Source organism: Nerophis ophidion, linkage group LG04 (genome assembly GCF_033978795.1).
Source record: "Nerophis ophidion isolate RoL-2023_Sa linkage group LG04, RoL_Noph_v1.0, whole genome shotgun sequence".
Classification (NCBI taxonomy): domain Eukaryota; kingdom Metazoa; phylum Chordata; class Actinopteri; order Syngnathiformes; family Syngnathidae; genus Nerophis; species Nerophis ophidion.
The window spans coordinates 58,811,570-58,832,668 of record NC_084614.1 but is presented as its reverse complement, the minus strand read 5'-3'; the positions used below and the strand labels follow the sequence as shown (position 1 = coordinate 58,832,668).

At 38.8% G+C, this 21,099-nt stretch overlaps 1 protein-coding gene across 8 annotated transcripts in view; it reads right to left on the bottom strand.

Annotated features, from left to right (window-relative positions):
• The window catches only part of LOC133551650 (prolyl 4-hydroxylase subunit alpha-2-like), a 45,714-nt gene that overhangs the window by 5,736 nt on the left and 18,879 nt on the right, over positions 1–21,099 (bottom strand). The window contains exons 8-16 of one of the 8 annotated variants that reach the window (XR_009806535.1): positions 13,490–13,666; positions 12,512–12,582; positions 12,136–12,235; positions 11,872–11,925; positions 9,540–9,599; positions 9,414–9,479; positions 7,628–7,696; positions 6,273–6,396; positions 885–981 (exon numbers count right to left, since the gene is read on the bottom strand). Coding sequence is in view for 6 of the 8 variants with exons in the window: in XM_061898595.1 (XP_061754579.1) it covers positions 2,536–2,649; positions 7,628–7,696; positions 9,414–9,479; positions 9,540–9,599; positions 11,872–11,925; positions 12,136–12,235; positions 12,512–12,582; positions 13,490–13,666 (711 nt within the window). In the remaining 2 variants the exon portion in view is untranslated. Of the gene's footprint in view, positions 1–884; positions 982–2,489; positions 2,650–6,272; positions 6,397–7,627; positions 7,697–9,413; positions 9,480–9,539; positions 9,600–11,871; positions 11,926–12,135; positions 12,236–12,511; positions 12,583–13,489; positions 13,667–21,099 lie in introns of those variants that run through there. The other 7 variants (XM_061898595.1, XM_061898593.1, XM_061898594.1 and 4 more) reach the window with 7 other exon arrangements.

The following is a 21,099-nucleotide window of genomic DNA, read 5'->3' as shown; positions in this document are numbered from 1 at the left end:
TGTCATTATCAAAAATAGGGGGAAAAGGTTCTAACACTAGACATGTTTTGACTGGCAATGTTTTTGCGAGTGGTAGCGCGGACTCGCTTCCGCCCGGAAAAAGACAAGTGATGATGTTTCGACTATTTTTGACAAATATAATTGTCAATGCCTAATTTTATTGTCGACAATGTCAACTAATCGTTGCATCCTTACACCCTACTTCTTAATGTCGAAACTTTGCAGCCCGATAACAATATGCCCAAACTCGCAACTTTCTTTGGCCCAATTGCGGGTTATATCGCAGCCGTAGTCTATTTAAAAAATGTACAGTCACCAACATGTGGTATTCTTTGCTCGGCCACAAAATTCCACACAATGCTAGTTTGTTAGGCGCAATGTTTGGCTCTACGATAACTGAGACAATATGCGAAAACCTGTACAAATTTTTGACAAGAATTTCAGCCGAAAACTGAATCATACGTAACGTGATGTGAACAAAAACACATATATCACCATATTGTTTTGTTTTATTTTTGTTCAATTTTACAGTGGTAAACTTTATACTTTCAGGATTGTTAGGAATGTTAAAAAAATGCTTTAATTAAAAAGGGGCCTAAAATGACTTTACATTATGGCCCATGGTTTGTTCTCAAATGGTAAATGGGTTGTCCTTCTATAGCACTTTTTTACCCCTTTTTAAAGGAGCCCAAAGCGCTTTGACAGTATTTCCACATTCGCCCATTCACACACATATTCACAAATTAAGGTAAATCAAGGACTGTTAGAGAACTGACTATGTTTGATTTTCAAGATTACACTATGTTTATACTCCAAAGAACTCAAACACTTTTTGAATACATTCTTAAATGCATACTTTTAGAAGTCATACTAGGCCAACTTACCCCATTTGCTTCCCACTAAAACAGGACAGGCTGCATGTCTCGTCCTATAATCTCCTTCGCCACTTTTGAAGAGATTATACCAGAACACTGCTGTCCCCTGCAGCAATGAGACAAGTGCAAACATGACGACACCATTCAGAGTGTGAACGGGAACAAATCAATCTGGCCCATATCAAAGCATGAGTGACAGGAAATAGACAATAATTTATTGCAGTTGTGTGTCCTGTGCAAGTGATCTGTAGGCAATCTATGCACTAAAGTCATGTTTCCATACCATGGAAAAAGCATGTGAAACATCTGCAAGCAAAGTTTTTAAAAACGAGGTCCAAATATTTTATGAGTTTGCATGCAAAAAACACAAACATTCTGTACCAAGACTGCTGCAAAATTCAATTTATTTTGCCAAATGTCCATTCAGTGTGGCAATGAGGAATGTACAGTACAGGCCAACAGTTAAGACACACCTCATTCAATGCATTTTCTTTATTTTCATGACTATTTACATTGTACATTCTCACTGAAGGCATCAAAACTATGAATGAACACATGGAGTTTTGCATTTATCATACAAGAGGTGAAATAACTGAAAACATGTTTTACATTCTAGTTTCTTTAAAATAGCCACCCTTTGCTCTGATTTCTTTTTCGCACACTCTTGGCATTCTGTCAATGACCTTCAAGAGGTAGTCACCTGAAATGGTTTTCACTTCACAGGTTTGCTTGAAGCCAATCGAGAGAATGCCAAGAGTGTGCAAAGCAGTATTCAGAGCAAAGGGTGGCTATTTTGAAGAAAGTAGAATATAAAACATGTTTTCAGTTCATTCACATTTTTTTGTTAAGTACATAACTCCACGTGTTCAAACTTCATTCATAGTTTTGATGCCTTCAATGACAATCTACAATATAAATCTAATATACAATAGTCATGAAAATAAAGAAAACACATTGAATGAGAAGAAGGTTTGGCCTGTACTGTATATGCTGTACCTTTTTTTACCAATTACTTTGTAAGATCTGAGCACAAGAGTCAATCAAACATACTGGAAAGACTCTAAAACAGGGTTGTCCGACCTATGCCCCTTAGGCCAAATGCAGCCTGCCAGTGTCTTCCATTTGGCAACATAACGGTCAACACATGGTCATAAATGATAGTTAAAGCCACAACAAGCAGATGAGAATGCTACGCTGGCATAGTTGACTGATTCAATGATGTCAACAAAAGTACCACAGTTAAGTTAAACATCTGTGAAGACCAAGTACTGCAAGATGTCATTCATATCACCACAGCTGATCTGTAATACAATACCTTGGAGGGGCACAATTGCAGCAAGGATAAAGCAATTGTAAAAAGCATCAACAAAGTAAACAAATACAGACTGAATGTGATTAATTTTTCTTCCTGGAGAACGTTGGACATCTGTAAATAATCAGAACGCACTGGGCTCGCTTTGTACCAAAAAAAAAAGAAAGAGATCAGCACTGTCATCTGAAAAAGGTAAAGAAATGTGTTTGTTTAAACAACTATGTTGAATAGGTTAATTTAGCCTACTGACATGTATTTATAAATGGTTGATTTATATAGGCTAGTAAGGTAAAGTTTTGTACCTGACAAGTTTCGGGTACCTTGCTTCTGCAGCCTTCATCAGAGGTGTCACATGATGTTAGTGTGACGTCGTCTGTGACGTGTTGTATGGATTTTTCCATCCCACCTGAAGTGGTGGGATGGCGGTGTCCCCTTGCGCGTGCCAGGGACACCTGATGAAGGCTGCAGAAGCAAGGTAGCCGAAAATTGCCTTATTAGCCTACATAAATCAACCATGTTTAAACTAAAAAAAGTTAAATGGTGCACTATATTAAGTTGTTTATGAGTGTGTTTACTACAATATCGATTAGTAACTGTACCAAGATTAATGCAAACTACAAATACTTTCGAAATCTGCACTGAATTTTTACTGTACTTATTTTCACAATAATTTGTGTAATCCATGACTTGCAGTTTAGTAAAACATTAAAAAAACATTCCTGTATGACATTCTGACAACCAAATTGCATGTGTTCCCAAATATTGGGGTATTTTATTTAGCAAATTGTAATTATACGAGCAAATAATAACCTGTGATAATCATGATTAATCAAAAGGTTTAGAATGTGATTAATCTGATTTAAAAAAATAATCCCTTGACAGCCCTAACATAAATTTGCATTTATATATACAGTATGTATGGATACAGTATATATGTATGAATGTATTTATATACATATACATTATATGTGTGTGTATATAGCAGAGGTGTGGACTCGAGTCACAGGACTTGGACTCGAGTCAGACTCGAGTCATGAATTTGATGACTTTAGACTCGACTTGACAAAATGTAAAAAGACTTGCAACTCGACTTAGACTTTAACATCAATGACTTGTGACTTGAATTGGACTTGAGCCTTTTGACTTGACATGACTTGCTACCTTCCCCAAAACCCAACAATTAAAAGTTATTCAGGAGCGCTCCGTATCTTTCATTTTGTACGCGTGTCTGTCAACATGTGTGCGATGACAGTGTGTGCGCTACCTGTCAGTACAACAGCCAATCAAATTACATCCACGTTATTTTCGTCACACAGCATTCATCCAATCAAATTGCAGGAAAACCAACACAGAAGAGCTCTTAAACAAAGCGCCAGTGAGGAAAAGTTATGCCAAAAATAGTTTAGTTTGGGTATTAAAACGACATGGTCAACAAATAACGAATTACCGTATGCAAACATGCGGTTGGAAGAGACGCAACAACTTCCAACTTCGTTCGACATTTGAAGATGGACAAAGACGGGTGAGTTTTGAATTTAAGCTAACGTTTATTGGCTGAGTAACGTAACTTTTATTTGCTGTGTAGTTAAATCAGTGAGACTGTAAACTCACTGCTAACGTTAGAACCATAGACATCTTATAAGGGTACACAGCATCGAGCGCTACTGGCGCTGACGAGACGAGACGCGCGACCGCCATCTTGGAGTGGGGATCCACTCCACTCTGCAATTCTTTTGGCAGGAGCAATGAACTGTCAGCGCATTTTATCTCACTGAATACCACTGATTTTCACACGCTTTTTATCATACGTGTAACTATGATAAAGCACACATGTTTTGGCGTGTTCATGGTTTGCTTAACAATAATAGAATATTCTTATATGCTATAAAAGACCAGAGGTCCAAGATCAAAACTGGGAATAATAATCTCAGAGAAGGGGAAAAAAACGGTCAGCTATTTTTAAATTGAAGAAACAATATGATTAGGTTATATATACACGTGTATATCCTACATTAACAATGTATGAATATAGTAGATATCTATATATCTTACGGACCAATAGACTTTATCTCTGTTGCTGCAACAGCAGAGTTTATTCTGTCTTGACACATTGTATTGATATTTTCTATTACATTCTTCCCGTAAACGATCATGTTCACAGTGATTGTTTTATATGTATCTTACATGTATGTTGCTTTGGATAAATGTGTCTGCCAAATACTTAAACATATACAGTATATACACTTGAAAGTCTTTGTATCAGCTAAAGCCACCAATCTGTTTCATTGGATTCAGAATCAAACCAAATTCTCTCTTACCCAACAAAGTTAGTATTTGAATATTGTTACTTAAAGACTTATTCCTGGTTACAGTTATACTGTTAAGAGATTATTGTCTTGTGTTTTGCCTAAAATGATGAATGCATCATAATCAGTGGTGGCTGCTGAATTTTGTTTTAGGTGGGGCTGAAAGTTTGTAAACCAAATACCAGTAGGGGGGTCATCCTCCTCCAGAAGATTTCTTTGTGATTATCATATACAAATATTGAAGATCTTTGCTCTTTCACAACTCTGTGATAATATTCTTTTCACAAAATACTACCAATAGTATGCTAATGTTAAATCTTACTTGTGAAAAGTAATCCTCCGGTTCCTATTTTCAACAGTCCACTCATTTAAGCAGGAAAACGCTGAACACCAGCCTGGCATCTTTGTTTTCTACCTCTCAACTGTCAGTTTAGGCTGCTCTCCAGCTCCTCATTACCAATTCAAGATGGTGGCCAAATTGCTCGCGTCATAGCAGCCAATGCTGGGTTTACTTACAGTATAAGATGTCTATGGTTATAACGTCATTGCAAACACTACAATCTGTTGCGTCCACTGCAGTTCGCTACCTTATTCATACTTTTTGTTAAGTGATTTTTTTTTAAGCAGAACTGCATGAGGTACCTACACATAATGTTACGTTAGTGAATGTATCACACACAGTAACGTAACGTTAGACGGCGGTCAGGAGCACCGCATATTTTAGCCACCTACAAAAAGACAAACATAGTCAAATAAAGGTCAGTTAAAATGTATACTATATTAAGAATATGTGTACAAATTCCATAGGGCCCTGACATCTAAAAAGTACAACTCTGTTCATTGTTATGTTCATGTATTTATGGTTTTCATGTGTACGCACACTTTAAAACACATACAGTTTGAGATGAGATCAATGAGATAAGGTAAAAACAGGATGGAAACTGCTGTGTAACTAGTTCCAATGCAATATGCCATGGAAATACAATGATAACACTTTTGTGCAAATAATTACAGTTGCACTTGTTTTTTCAAATGTGTTTACTCTGTAAAGGAATGAGTTACATGTTTAAAATAACTGGTTAATAGTGCTATTATGAAGTGCAATGTCAGCACTATTTTCTTTTATAATAAATACATACAGCGTTTTAAAAGCATACACAATCTGTGTAAATATATTAGTCTGTGGTTAAAATGACTTGAAATGACTCGAAACTCAAAATGCAGGACTTGGGACTTGACTTGAGACTTTTCAGTTTTGACTTAGACTTGACTCGAGACTTGCCTGTCTTGACTTGAGACTTGACTCGGACTTGAGGGCAAAGACTTGAGACTTACTTGTGACTTGCAAAACAATGACTTGGTCCCACCTCTGGTATATAGTAGGGGTGTAACGGTACGTGTATTTGTATTGAACCTTTTCGGTACGGGGGGTTCGGTTCGGAGGTGTACCGAACGAGTACACATGCTAGCAGCGACCAGGCTAGGACAACATGTAAAAGCCAGAGCTGGAAGACCCTCCTGCTTAGTTGAGATCTCCCGTTTGGGAACACTTTGGCTGCGCGATACAACAATGGAGGACAAAGGTTTGCCTACATTGTTCAGCAGCTGCTTCTGACAACACGTCAAATATGTAACATGAATTGATTAACGTGGACCCTGACTTAAACAAGTTGAAAAACTTATTCGGGTGTTATTATTTAGTGGTCAATTGTACGGAATATGTACTTGACTGTGCAACCAACTAATAAAAGTTTCAATCAATCAATCAATGTGTTGCACCTTTCCTGCTTACGGCTCCCAGACCGTAGTCGAGGAGCGCAGGGGAGTCACTCCTCCAGGGCTGATGTATTCTCGGGGGCAACACCCTTCACTCTACCCGGCAGTCAGTCTCCACAGCTCCGGACTCCAGGGTAAATGAAGAGTCCGGCGATTAGTTGCAAATTGTGGCTTTATTAAGGTCTTGCACACAGCCAATCCAACAAAACACTAGCCATTCCCGCACTCATGCTACCACTCCCTCACCTCGCTCGCCCAGACACTCACCTCACATGCTGTTACATATTAAAGGGCCACACACACACATAAGCTACTCTCATAACAGATGCTAACCCATTTGAAGCGTCACCACCGCATTCAAGCAGCCTCTCAGGCCTCTCAGTTAGGTAGGGCTAAACCAATAACAAATGTTATTATAGCAGCAGATTTAAGTCCGTATCGCATTAAAAACTAGATTTTGACCCACTTCTATGGTGGAAGAACAATGAGCCCATATATCCTCTTACTGCCAAGTTAGCCAGGCTGGGGGGGTGGGGTGGGGGGGAGTTAATCTGAGGCTGAGTTGACTTGAAAAGTTTTGTAATTTTATTTAATCTGATCAACAACTCTACTAATAAAAGTCTTAATCAATCAATCAAAAAAAGCACTTTATATAAATGATAAATGGGTTGTACTTGTATAGCGCTTTTCTACCTTCAAGGTACTCAAAGCGCTTTGACACTACTTCCACATTTACCCATTCACACACTGATGGAGGGAGCTGCCATGCAAGGCGCTAACCAGCACCCATCAGGAGCAAGGGTGAAGTGTCTTGCTCAGGACACAACGGACGTGACGAGGTTGGTACTAGGTGGGATTTGAACCCGGGACCCTCGGGTTGCGCACGGCCACTCTCCCACTGCGCCACGCCGTCCCTAAATATGTAGAAAGGTGTTGCTAAGAAACCATTCTGAGCCTTATTTTATTCAGTTTTTATTTTATATATGTTCACCACATTAACCCTGGCACTGGACCCTGTGTGTATACGTATGTTATGCCATTGTTTACAAATTTGGTAAATAAAAAACCAAAAAATGTATATTTTGTTGTTTTCTTACTGTACCGAAAATGAACCGAACCGTGACCTCTAAACCGAGGTATGTACCGAACCAAAATTTTTGTGTATTGTTACACCCTTAGTATATAGTATAGAATGTTTTATCATAAAAAGATCTACTAAACATACTCAACTTCAAAACAATACAATTATTGGTATTGTGTTATGTTTTTTTATATTCTTCCAAAAATCTCGGAAGATCGAGTTTATCTGTAATTTACGGTTATGTCCTATACAAAACAGTTATTTGGATGTTCAATACCTTTTTCGGCTGAATTACAGCTCCAAAGTCAGGGAAGACTGTGGCGCCTCCTGCTTCCACATCACTCATCTGTGGATGGGGTGAAGGAGGGAGAGGAACACACACACACACACACACACACAGACACACACACACACGGTTTAATGCATGTTTTCAACGATGTAATAATAATATTAATAATAACAATGCATTACATTTGCTTTGTGGCTCTTCAATGTAATTTCTAAATGAAATGGTGCTTTTATAAAGTGCTGTTGTCTTAGCCACATTCTTGTTGGACAGTGATAATTGTTTATTATTTACATACATAAATACATGCACGCACACACACACACACATACACATATACATACATACATACATATATGTATATATATATATATATATATATACATATATATATATATATATACATATATATGTATATACATATATATATATATATATATATATATATATATATACATACATATATATATATATATATATACATACATATATATATATATATATATATATATATATATATATATATACACACATAAATACACATATATATATATATATATATACACACACATATACATACATATATATATATATACACATATATATACATATATATATATATATATACACACACATACATATACATATACATACATATATATATATATATATATATATATATATATATATATATATATATATATATATATATATATATATATATATATATATATATATATATGTCTTAATTGGATTATCCAGAGAATAGTGCTCGATAACGGGGTAGAGCGCAATATGTGTGTGGGGAAAAACCACAAGACTACTTCATCTCTACAGAACTGTTTCATGAGGGGTTCTCTCAATCGTCAGGAGATTTTAATGGAAGCATTCACATACAATGGTTGATATAGGGCACAGAGTGGGTAGGTACAGGCAGGCGTAGGGGCGTCACCACGCCCTATACAAACCATTGTATGTGAATGCTCCCATTAAAATCTCCTGACGATTGAGGGAACCCCTCATGAAACAGCTCTGTAGAGATTAAGTAGTCTTGTGATTTTCCCCCCACATAAATACATACATATATATACATATACATATATATATCCATACACACACATACATATATATATACTGTATATCAATCAATGATTATTTATATAGCGCTAAATCACTAGTGTCTCAAAGGGCTGCACAAATAAATACACAAACTGTATGTTTGTGTATATATATAAATATATATATATATATATATATGTATATATACACACACACAAACACGCACGCACGCACACAGACACACAATTTACACTTGATGCATTCATTGTGTTGCTAAAGTGGCTTTATAATTAATATAAGATTGTTTCATGAATGATGATGTCCAAAATTACCTCAATAACACCAAAAAAGCACATCATGCACCGTAGTCAATAGTGAACCTTAATTAAACATTTGGGAAAAAAATACAGTTCACTGTTAGCAAGATTACATCAAAGAGGGGCTATGTCCAGCAGCGTGTTAAAAGGGGAGTGGCCAACAAACTTGTCACAATAAGTACAGGAAGTGATTGACAAGATGGAGTGCTACTTGACAGTTTAATTTGACAATATACATCAATGATTTAGTCATGCGAATCAATTATCTCAATCAAAGTCAATCAATTCAAGTTCAAGATTGAAGCAGAGTTTAGACGTGGGCCCGAAAAGCCAAAAAGTGTCAATTTCATGTGGACCAAGGGCCACAACTTTCTTATTGGCAACTGGACGCTCGTACTCACATAGTTCAAAAAAGTGGCCACACGATTTCCAGTGCCTAATCTTTTGAAAGCATCAGGCTCACCTTTCTATGAAGATAAAATTCAAAAGAAAAATACACAGTGAGAAAAGTGCACACCCGTACTTACGTAATTTAGGAAGGTGGCAAGTCGATTTCCATCGACCTTGAGGTTGCTGTCAAAAGGACGCTGCAACAGATGTTTATAATTTGAACTTCTTCTCACCCAGACGTGCACGACATGAGCCCGCCAAAAAAGGCAGTCACTACAAGCATTGTGCAAAATTAAATTTCCTGAATTAAAATTTCAGTTTCGAATTCAAACTGAAGGATGTAGACAAGAAATTCCATATCATTTCAATTAATAATGTTTAGGTTTTCCAGATTTTTGCATTACAATATATTACATTTTACACATTTCATAGAAATAGTATTACTATTTTTACAAGTTTGATTAATTGATGATTAAAGCATTCATTTTTAATCGACATTAAGGAATAAAAAAGCAGTTTATATTAAACAAAGCAGATTATATAAAACAGTCTAGGGCTGCTACGATTAATGTATTCCTTTGATAAAAACAAGAGCTACTACTTATATTGTGTTTCTTTGATTAATCGTTTAACAAACAACAAAAAATACAATTCTCAATACCAGACTTCATTGAGCACCCGGAACTTTAAATACACAAACATAGTTTCCGCTTGGCCACTGTAATGGAGCACACACAAGAGTAGTTGTGTGTGGAGCAACAAATGTTTTAAAATTTATTTTTTTATTCCTATTAATGCACACATTTTAAAAATGCCATTTCAACACGCATTTACAAAAAAAAAAAAAAGAATGAAGATTATGGCAAGCAGAAAAAGTGTTGTTTGTTTCAACTATTTTCCCTAAAATACACATTGCTATAGTGTGTTTTACCAGAAAAAAATATTAATTGAACAAATTAATTGATACACGACTAAAATAATTGATAGAAACAGACACATATCAAATTGTTGTACCAGAAAAAAATATGAATTGAACAAATTAATTGATACACGACTAAAATAATCGATAGAAACAGACACATATAAAATTATACATCATTGTTGTACTATTTACTCTTATTGTGCCACTTTTCGTCCACTAACAACTCCCATATATTTCAACAACATCTTTATAATGCGACTTGTCCAGGGTGTACCCCGCCTTCCGCCCGATTGTAGCTGAGATAGACGCCAGCGCCCGCCGCGACTCCAAAGGGAATACGCGGTAGAAAATGGATGGATGGATGGATGGATGGACGGATCTTTATAACCATTCCAACATCAAACGCTCAACTTATTCAAGAAATGTAGCATTTGCATGGGTATACAGTACACCTAGTCAGGGGCGCCGCTAGGGATTTTGGGCCCCATGAAAAGAATCTTTACAGGGCCCCTGTATCTTTACAGGACCCCTCTGTATTATAATTTCATCATCATTAGGGGCCTCTCTGGGCCCCCCTCCATCATGGGCAGAATCCGTCTACTTTACCCCCCCTTTTCGGCGCCCCTGCACCTAGTACTGTACATGCCATGATGTAAACGCACTATGGAACTAATGTGATACTTTTAGTACATAGTACTATCTTGCAAGGCGCATTACTGCATATTAGCAAATGAGAATCGAGGCTAACCTTGCTTGCTAACGTGCACATTTTTTAACTCATTTCGGACTCCAAGGCTTTTTGTAATTCCAGATTTTATGTTGGCATTATTCCATTAATTCTACGTTTTAGCACATTTAGAAAACATTTCAGTAAAATTATTTTCTCTAGTTTGATGCAATATAACCTTCAAAATTACAGACAATGCTGGAAAAATATTTCCTTTTTCCAGAATGATTTACTTCATTCAAGTAGTCAAAATGGAGGGGATTTGTGTTTACCTTTAGTGTTCGTAAAGTATATAGTTTACATGCCAAAAACCTTTGTTGAACATGACTAATTCTTCCTGTTACTTGGCTATGAAGAATTTCTCTGAATTGTAGTAAATTTAAAAATAAATTTAATTTTACTTTCAATTACATTCAAATTCCAATTCTTATTATTCACTTAAATTTAAGTGAAATTCCAAATGTTAATTTTGCACAAGCCTGGCGACTACACTCATAGATCATTTCAATCTACAAAATCATCTGTCTCTGATGAAAACAAATACATGTGGTTTGTGTCATGGCTGTAACTAATAAACAGTAACATTAACTTATTCAAAAGTGGTTCAAAATTACATAAACTATAAACCGTTTTGACAGAATGACTTATGACTTTGATTTATCTCTTTCAAAATTCAGTCACCAAACAAGCAACTGCACAGATGTACATAAAGCCTGATAACTGTTAACGCCATGCTTGCCGGATAGAAAGCACAAACATTGTTTAATTTCAATCACAATCTTGTACACACATGCACACATTGATGCTCTTTTAAACTCACCCTCGAAAAGTCAAAGTGTGGCTCGTACTGTCCCCCGACTCCATAGTTAGCAACCTGGTCAGCCATTAAAAGAGTTGATTTGTATACAACAAACATATATACAATTGCTATATGTACACTTTTTAACACAAAAAAAGAGATAAACAATTTCAAATAATAAGTATACTATTTATTTTTTACACAGAATCCTATTAGTAATCTCCATGTAATCAAAACTTGTGAATACATGGAAATTAATTATATTTCCATGCATCTGCACGTTACCTGTAATAACTCTGCTGTGTCAACAGTTAGGCCTGTGATGTCCTGTATTCTCTGATTGACTCTGGCAATGACCGGGCCATCCTCCTCCTCTAACCATGCACTAATGTAATGCAGACATATAGAAGCAAATAATGCATTAAGGAATCATGCATTCAAGGCAAGCATTGGTTATTTCTAATTAGAAGATTTCTGATGTGGGTTAACTTGGCACTTGATGCTACTTAAACGTAACTACAGTCTCAACATAAGCAATCAGCAAATGTCAATGATTTCCCCTGCATTTTGAATTCCTCACTAGACTCCACTTTCAGTTGAATGAGAGCATTTTCTGACAAATGCAGTAGGTAGCAGCAAAGAGCAGTTGCCCAAGAGTCACCTTTTTGATACTCTGTAGTTGGCTGTGGTCAACACTCCTGTTTTGGGATCACGTACAGTTGCTCTGGCAAGCTTACAGAAGACAAATGATGTCAAAATACATATTTACATATTCCACGACATACAGTGTAACCTCGATTTACAAACGACTCTATTTGGGACCTTTTCATTTTACAAACATTTACATCGTGCCAAATATGCCTCTGCGTGGAAACCATAGCTGTGTCTCAGTCCGGCGGCTGCACATCTATGGGGTGCTGACAACATCACAGTGTGAGAAGGCGGTCCCAATTTAAAACAGTTCCAAATCCATCCATCCATTTTCTACCGCTTATTCCCTTCAGGGTTGCGGGGGGCGCTGGAGCCTATCTCAGCTACTGAATATCCTATGAATTATCCTTTTCTTTCATTAGCAGAAAGGTTGCATCTGTGTACACTTAGCGTCCTTTCATATCCCGAGATCCTTTGCGCCGTCAAGTCTGAAAATGACGTGGAGCGGAAAGAACGACTTTGAAATTATAGCTTTTTTCTTGTAAAACAGCTAAAAGCAGACATGTCAAGCTAGGATGTGAGTAGTGATATTCGTTTGTGTTAAAATATGTGACCTTGACTATCGTAATGTTGAGTGACGTCTGTGCTCTCTGTACCCCGAGGGCAGACAGCTCGGTGCCTGGAGCTTTAACAAATTTAAAGTAAAACCTTACATCTTTTAATTTACTTTTTTAGACCGCAAGAAGTTGACTTAATTATGCTGTATTAATGTGTGGCTGGAATAGTGAATTATTGTAAATGTGTGTATCAATGTAAAATAGGGACTTTTGGTGAGGCTAGAACCAATAATTCATGTTTACATTGATTCTTATGGGGAACTATGCTTCACTGTACAAACTTTTCAGCTTACAAACTATGTACAAGAACCAATTAAGTTCGTTAATCGAGGTTCCACTGTAGTAAAATGATTTTTGCTTCCATTCCTCACCCTGGGTTTGGCCATTTCCTTTATCTTGTTGATTTCATAGTCGGAGAGGGCGTGCAGATAGCGTACAATATGTGGGCTGTCCCACTCGTCCTCCTCCATCATGGGCTTCAGCAGCAAACGAGGGTTCCTCCTGCCATCTTGGTAGCGGCAAAACAAACGGCTCTGCCTTGCTTCAGTCTGTTCAAAAGAAAGCAATTAAAATGCAGTGTTACTCATACAATTGGGTCACCACCAGTAGATTACAGATGGTATTAATGGCTCTTTAAAGGGAGACGGATCTTGAAGAGCTGTTTCTTTTACAGAGCCGTTTAAAAGACCGGCTCGTTTCTTTCCTGTTTTTTTTAAACCAGGGAAACAATCCCGAGAGGCAGCTATAAGATAGGATGTAAATCAGAAACATTCAAACGTATTACTTTATTGGTGGGAATTATTCAGAACTATTAACTGTATTACTTTTTTTAATCTTTGTTGGGTACATTCTACAAGGTGGTGCCATATCCCCATGCTTTCACAGTGACACCACTATTTTGAATTTCTTGGAAAAATTTTTAGCACAAGAACATTTTAACAATTTGGAATAACACATCTGTAGTAGGTAAAAAATATAATAAATAAAAAGAATAAGCAGTACTTGAAAAAAATAAAAAATAAAAAAAATAAAAAAAAGAGGACACTTGACCTTCTTTACATATCCACATCAGGGCAATGATGTTAAAACAGATCCTGGATTAACGGCTCGGTTCTTTTCATTCACTTAAAGGGGATCATATTATGTTATGATGTATTTATTACATTTAAAACACTTCCCTGTGGTCTACATAACATGTAACAATGTTTTTTTGGTCAAAATTGTGCAAATATGTTTTATGGACCATTTTCAAGGAGCTTTCAGACTGTCTCTTCGGGATGCGCCATTTTGTACATAAAATAAATGCAACGCAAAGTGCTTTACAGACTTAAAAACATTACCCCGATGACCCAAATCCCCCATTATCCCACGCGTGCACGCGCGCGCGCACACACACACACACACACACACACACAGACACACACAGACACACACACATGTGCACATACAGTATATAAACAAATGAATGCATGTCTGAGTACAGAGGAGACATTTGAGTAAACATAATCACGGGAGCCATCTGCACCAGGAAGTCATCAGACCATGGCCACCAGGACGCTGACACAAAGCTCCCCTACAGCACGGCTGATAACCCCTGATGAAGATGACTCCCTCTGAGGAACATTGGAAAGTAAAAATAATAAAACCTGTAAAATAGTAAGAACCATGAGTAGGAATAAAGCATAAAATACAAGTAAGATATACGAAGATAAAAAAATAAAACAAATGTACAGTAAATGTATAATAAATAAATAGAGCCAAATACAATCTTGCATAACTAATAAGATACCTAAATAAAATTAATAAATATTAGGTAAAAGCCAAATCAAAAAGGTGGGTCTTAAGCCTGCTCTTAAAAAACATGAACGTTCTCCGCAGCCCTGAGGTTCTCCGGCAAGCTGTTCTATAGACGGGGCCATAATAGTTGAAAGATGGCATCCCGTGACTTTGTGTCTTGACTTTTGGAATAATTAGGATATTATAACCAGAAGATCTCAGGGCCCGTGAAGGTTTGTAGGGTAAAAGCAAATCTGAAAGATAAGGAGGCCCAATACTATAAAAATATTTATAAGCCACAAAAAGAACCCCAAATGCAGAAGATTTTAAAATAGATGTAATGTGAGCCCGCCTTCTCGTATTCGTCAGGACACATGCCGCTGAATTTTGGAGTAGTTGTAAAGGTGCAATGACCTTTCTAAGAAAACCAGAAAGCCAGGCATTACAATAATCTATACAACCTTTAATAAAAGCACATGCATTAGCGTCTCCATGTTCCCCATAGAGAGAATTGGGCGAACGCTGGCTATATTCTTAAGATGATAAAAACCTATTTTTGTTTTACATTTTTTATATGTGGTATAAAACGGAGTTCAGAGTCGAAATCGACGCCCATATTTTTCACAGAGTGATGGAGTTGAAGAAAATATTGGTAGTTTTGATACGTTCTCTCTCAGGGCCAATGACTAAAACTTCAGTCTTGTCCTGTTAAGCTGTAAAAAGTTAATCGGCCATCCAGGATTTAATATCTAAAATACAATTGCAAAGAGTATCAATTGGTGTGTCATCAGAAGGCATAGAAATATGAAACTGTGTGTCATCAACATAACTCTGGAAATTAATTCCATGTTTCCTTATAACAGACCCAAGTGGAATCATGTAAATATTAAAAAGAATAGTACCTAAAATGGATCTTTGAGGCACATTTCATGTGACTTCATTGGTCTTTGAGGACCATGTATCCATACTTGCCAAATATTTTCTGTCTTGAGAGTTAGGAAGTGAACCATTTGTAAAGCGAACCAGAGAGACTCCGCTAGGTGTTTCAGTCTTTTTCAAAGAATAATGTGATCTACTGTATCGAAGGCAACACGAAAATACAACCACAACTGAGAGTTTTTGAGGGTCATCACTCAACCTGAGATCGTTCACGATCTTTAAAAGTACTGTTGTTCACCCCAAAACCAGACTGAAACTTCCCTTAAATATTGCATTTATTTAAAAAAAAATCGAATAGTTGTTTAAAAACAAGTTTTTGTAAAATTTTACCTAAAAATGGTAAGTTTGATACAGGTCTATAATTATTAAAATTGCCTGCATCCGAATTGCTCTTCCTTAGCACCACTGCTGTTTTTAAAGCAGCAGGAAAGACCCCTGTTTAAAGCGAGCAATTTAAGATGTTTGAAATTTCCTCTCTCAAAGAACCATCAAATATTCTATAAAAAATGGTTGGAATTGAATTAAAAGACATGCGGTGGATTTCATAGTATAAAAATCCTGTCTTCTCAGCATTAACCAGGACAAAACTGTCCAGTGTTTTCTCAGGTAAAAACAGACACTCAGATGGATTAAAAGCGGTGTGAGAAGATACAATGTCACATCTGATTGTGTTTATTTTTGCCCCGAAGTGGTCTGCAAACTGCTCACAAAGGAAGTATGTAAGTGTGCGAGGTATTTTGTTAAAATCAGGGTTAAACAAATATTAATACATTTATGCAAAATGACTCTAGGGTTATTCTTATTGGAAAAATAGTAGTTCTTGTGTTCTTAACCTCAATGTTGTATATTTTTTATTGCTCTTGTAATATTTGATAGTTAATCATTAGTTTATTCTTCCTCCATTTGCTTTCTGCTATCTGCTTTTTATGTGCCTCCACTTCGACTGTGTCTTCTCCCCGCCAGCAAAGTTGTAGTTTGTAGCACTGACTCTACTGACAGATAAGTTCAAACAATACACTAATTCTTATTACAAATGGCAACAGCGGAGGATGCACATGTATGTACGAGCCACTCGGGCCCGCAACAAGAGTGAAGTAAAGTGTATTATATTTATATATAAGTTTTTCTGCAGTGACTCCAGGCGCTTTACTATGAGAAACCTTTCATTTACATTTTACGCTACATTTACACCAGTGTGGGTAGCAGTGTGAGCAAGGGTCTTGATCAAAGACAACATGAATATAAAAAAAAAGAAGGAACTTATTGACTACAGGGTCAGACTACAATGGCGGATTCACGCAAAGCACTTCGGGTAAATCTCTACCATGTATCGAGACTAGCATCGACTTTTGTGCTCGTCACGGATTGTCCATAACAAAGACCATGTTCAAACATAAGGGTGTCCATATGTGCACTTGGAACCAGGACACCCTAGGCCGCAGTTCCATGATCGACTTTGTAGTTGTGTCATCGGATTTGCGGCCTTATGTTTTGGACACTCGGGTGAAGAGAGGGGCGGAGCTTTCTACCGATCACCACCTGGTGGTGAGTTGGCTGCGATGGTGGGGGAGGATGCCGGACAGACCTGGCAGGCCCAAGCGCATTGTGAGGGTCTGCTGGGAACGTCTGGCAGTCTCCTGTCAGAGAGAGTTTCAATTCACACCTCCGGGAGAACTTTGAACATGTCACGAGGGAGGTGCGGGACATTGAGTCCGAGTGGACCATGTTCCGAACCTCTATTGTCGAGGCGGCTGATTGGAGCTGTGGCCGCAAGGTTGTTGGTGCCTGTCGTGGCGGTAATCCCAGAACCCGTTGGTGGACACCAGGAGTGAGGGATGCCGTCAAGCTGAAGAAGGAGTCCTATCGGGTTCTTTTGGCTCATAGGACTCCGGAGGCAGTGGACGGGTACCGACGGGCCAAGCGGTGTGCAGCTTTAGCGGTCGCAGAGGCAAAAACTCGGACATGGGAAGAGTTCGGCGAAGCCATGGAAAACGACTTCCGGACGGCTTCGAAGCGATTCTGGACCACCATACGGCGCCTCAGGAAGGGGAAGCAGTGCACTATCAACACCGTGTATGGTGCGGACGGTGTTCTGCTGACTTCGACTGCGGATGTTGTGGATCGGTGGAGGGAATACTTCGAAGACCTCCTCAATCCCACCAACACGTCTTTCTTTGAGGAAGCGGTGCCTGGGGAATCTGTAGTGGACTCTCCTATTTCTGGGGCTGAGGTCGCTGAGGTAGTTAAAAAGCTCCTCGGCGGCAAGGCCCCGGAGGTGGATGAGATCCGCCCGGAGTTCCTTAAGGCTCTGGATGCTGTGGGGCTGTCTTGGTTGACAAGACTCTGCAGCATCGCGTGGACATCGGGGGCGGTACCTCTGGATTGGCAGACCGGGGTGGTGGTCCCTCTCTTTAAGAAGTGGGACCGGAGGGTGTGTTCCAACTATCGTGGGATCACACTCCTCAGCCTTCCCGGATAGTCGAACCTCGGATTCAGGAGGAACAGTGTGGTATTCGTCCTGGTCGTGGAACTGTGGACCAGCTCTATACTCTCGGCAGGGTTCTTGAGGGTGCATGGGAGTTTGCCCAACCAGTCTACATGTGCTTTGTGGACTTGGAGAAGGCATTCGACCGTGTCCCTCGGGAAGTCCAGTGGGGAGTGCTCAGAGAGTATGGGGTATCGGACTGTCTTATTGTGGCAGTCCGCTCCCTGTATGATCAGTGTCAGAGCTTGGTCCGCATTGCTGGCAGTAAGTCGGACACGTTTCCAGTGAGGGTTGGACTCCGCTTCTGTTCATAACTTTTATGGACAGAATTTCTAGGCGCAGCCAAGGCGTTGAGGGGTTCCGGTTTGGTGGCCACGGGATTAGGTTTCTGCTTTTTGCAGATGATGTGGTCCTGATGGCTTCATCTGGCCGGGATCTTCAGCTCTCACTGGATCGGTTCGCAGCCGAGTGTGAAGCGACCGGAATGAGAATCAGCACCTCCAAGTCCGAGTCCATGGTTCTCGCCCCGGAAAAGGGTGGAGTGCCATCTCCGGGTTGGGGAGGAGACCCTGCCCCAAGTGGAGGAGTTCAAGTACCTAGGAGTCTTGTTCACGAGTGGGGGAAGAGTGGATCGTGAGATCGACAGGCGGATCGGTGCGGCGTCTTCAGTAATGCGGACGTTGTATCGATCCGTTGTGGTGAAGAATGAGCTGAGCCGGAAGGCAAAGCTCTCAATTTACCGGTCGATCTACGTTCCCATCCTCACCTATGGTCATGAGCTTTGGGTCATGACCGAAAGGATAAGATCACGGGTACTAGCGGCCGAAATGAGTTTCCTCCGCCGGGTGGCGGGGCTCTCCCTTAGAGATAGGGTGAGAAGCTCTGCCATCCGGGAGGAGCTCAACGTAAAGCCGCTGCTCCTCCACATCGAGAGGAGCCAGATGAAGTGGTTCGGGCATCTGGTCAGGATGCCACCCGAACGCCTCCCTAGGGATGTGTTTAGGGCACGTCCAGCTGGTAGGAGGCCACGGGGAAGACCCAGGACACGTTGGGAAGACTATGTCTCCCGGCTGGCCTGGGAACGCCTCGGGATCCCCCGGGAAGAGCTAGACGAAGTGGCTGGAGATAGGGAAGTCTGGGCTTCCCTGCTTAGGCTGCTGCCCCCGCGACCCGACCTCAGATAAGCGAAAGATGATTGATGGATGGATGGATGGATGGGTCACAAATGGGGCATATTCCAAACGACTTGTTTGGAAAAAGTATGACGGAAGGCAAGAGTATGTCCACATTGCCTCCATGGTTTGATTTCACATTTTCAGCACTTATGCAGATCCCAAATACACAAAACCTTGTACCATTAGGTAAGAAAAGTTGGTTTTGCATTAAGGGTCCCCTTTCGAATAGCCGTTCAAGAGACCCGATTTGTCCGTGAACGTCAGATCTCCAGAGTAGATTTGGAACTACCTGTTAGTGGCCGTTCAATTCGAACTCTAAAAGGCATTAAAAGCAAAGGAAGTGTTTCCTGCGTCTCAATAATCAATACAAGCAGTCACAAAAGGCAAATTATTTGCTGTGGAAGCAGAGATCCAGACATTGCAGAGAATGTGCATTACCACCGCCTTTGAATAGCGATTATGCTAAGAAGATTGAGTTTAGAGACTCAATCTTCAGTCGTTAGGTAACACCTCAACTTTTTGGTGTAATACGTGAACCAGCAAAGTGAGGCCTGGCAACCATTTGTGGACTGCTCTTTGTTTGTCATCAGACCCATTGTTGCACATTGTAGAAATAAAATAAACAACAAAAAAATGCAAAAATTGTGATATAGACTATAGAGTGAAAATGTACCATAATGACAAAAAGTTAAAATGTCAATGTTAGTCATTTTTGCACATCGTTACCTTAACACCCACCCTCGCAACCTAAACCACCAAAAAGCTATGCATGTTTAATGAACTTATAATCAGGGGTGTTCTAGCACAACTTTTTCACTTTTAAATCAATATTGATATTGGAGCTATCAGAATTGACCGATACATGTATGGATCTAATACGGTACCATCACAAATTATACATACCGGTACTTTCATTATTTGGTTGTGTGGTAGTTCAGTTCAGTTTCCGTCTATTAATTTATATAGCACATTTAAAAACAACCCAAGTTGGCCAAACTTAAGTACAGATATAAGAAACCGTTTAAAAAAATAATGCAAGCAGTGTCACATTTAAATTGTAACACAGAAGGATGAAACAAATTCATTAGTAAAGTGTAACTTAGAAGAAGTTAACAATATACCACATAAGATACTCAAATGTAATAAATAATCAAAAATTTACAAAACATTAAATAAAACATATATTCTGCCTCTGGATTTGAACGCCAGGGAGTAAAAATATGCTTTTAGTCTAGATTTAAATTGGCTCAGGGATTATCTAATCATCTAATAGATAATGGAAGGGTAGTATGTTCAAAAAGGCTTGATCAAGTGCAATTACTCAAACAAAGAACAATGGTAGGTATGAAAAACACTAAACCATTTATTAATAATAGTTTGTTATGGCTTATGGTGTCTTTAAGTTGAAGTTGAGTGGTAATTGGTTTCATAATAATTCAGTAAACTAAGTTCATAATGCATTAAGTTGAACTTTGCGGGCATGTTTGTTACTGGATACTTTCTAGTAGGCTTCTGCCGTGGAGATGTATCTTTATTATTTGATTATTGTTTATATTGACAAATCCTGTGTTTTAGACCCCAATATTGTTAAATTAAGGACACTTAT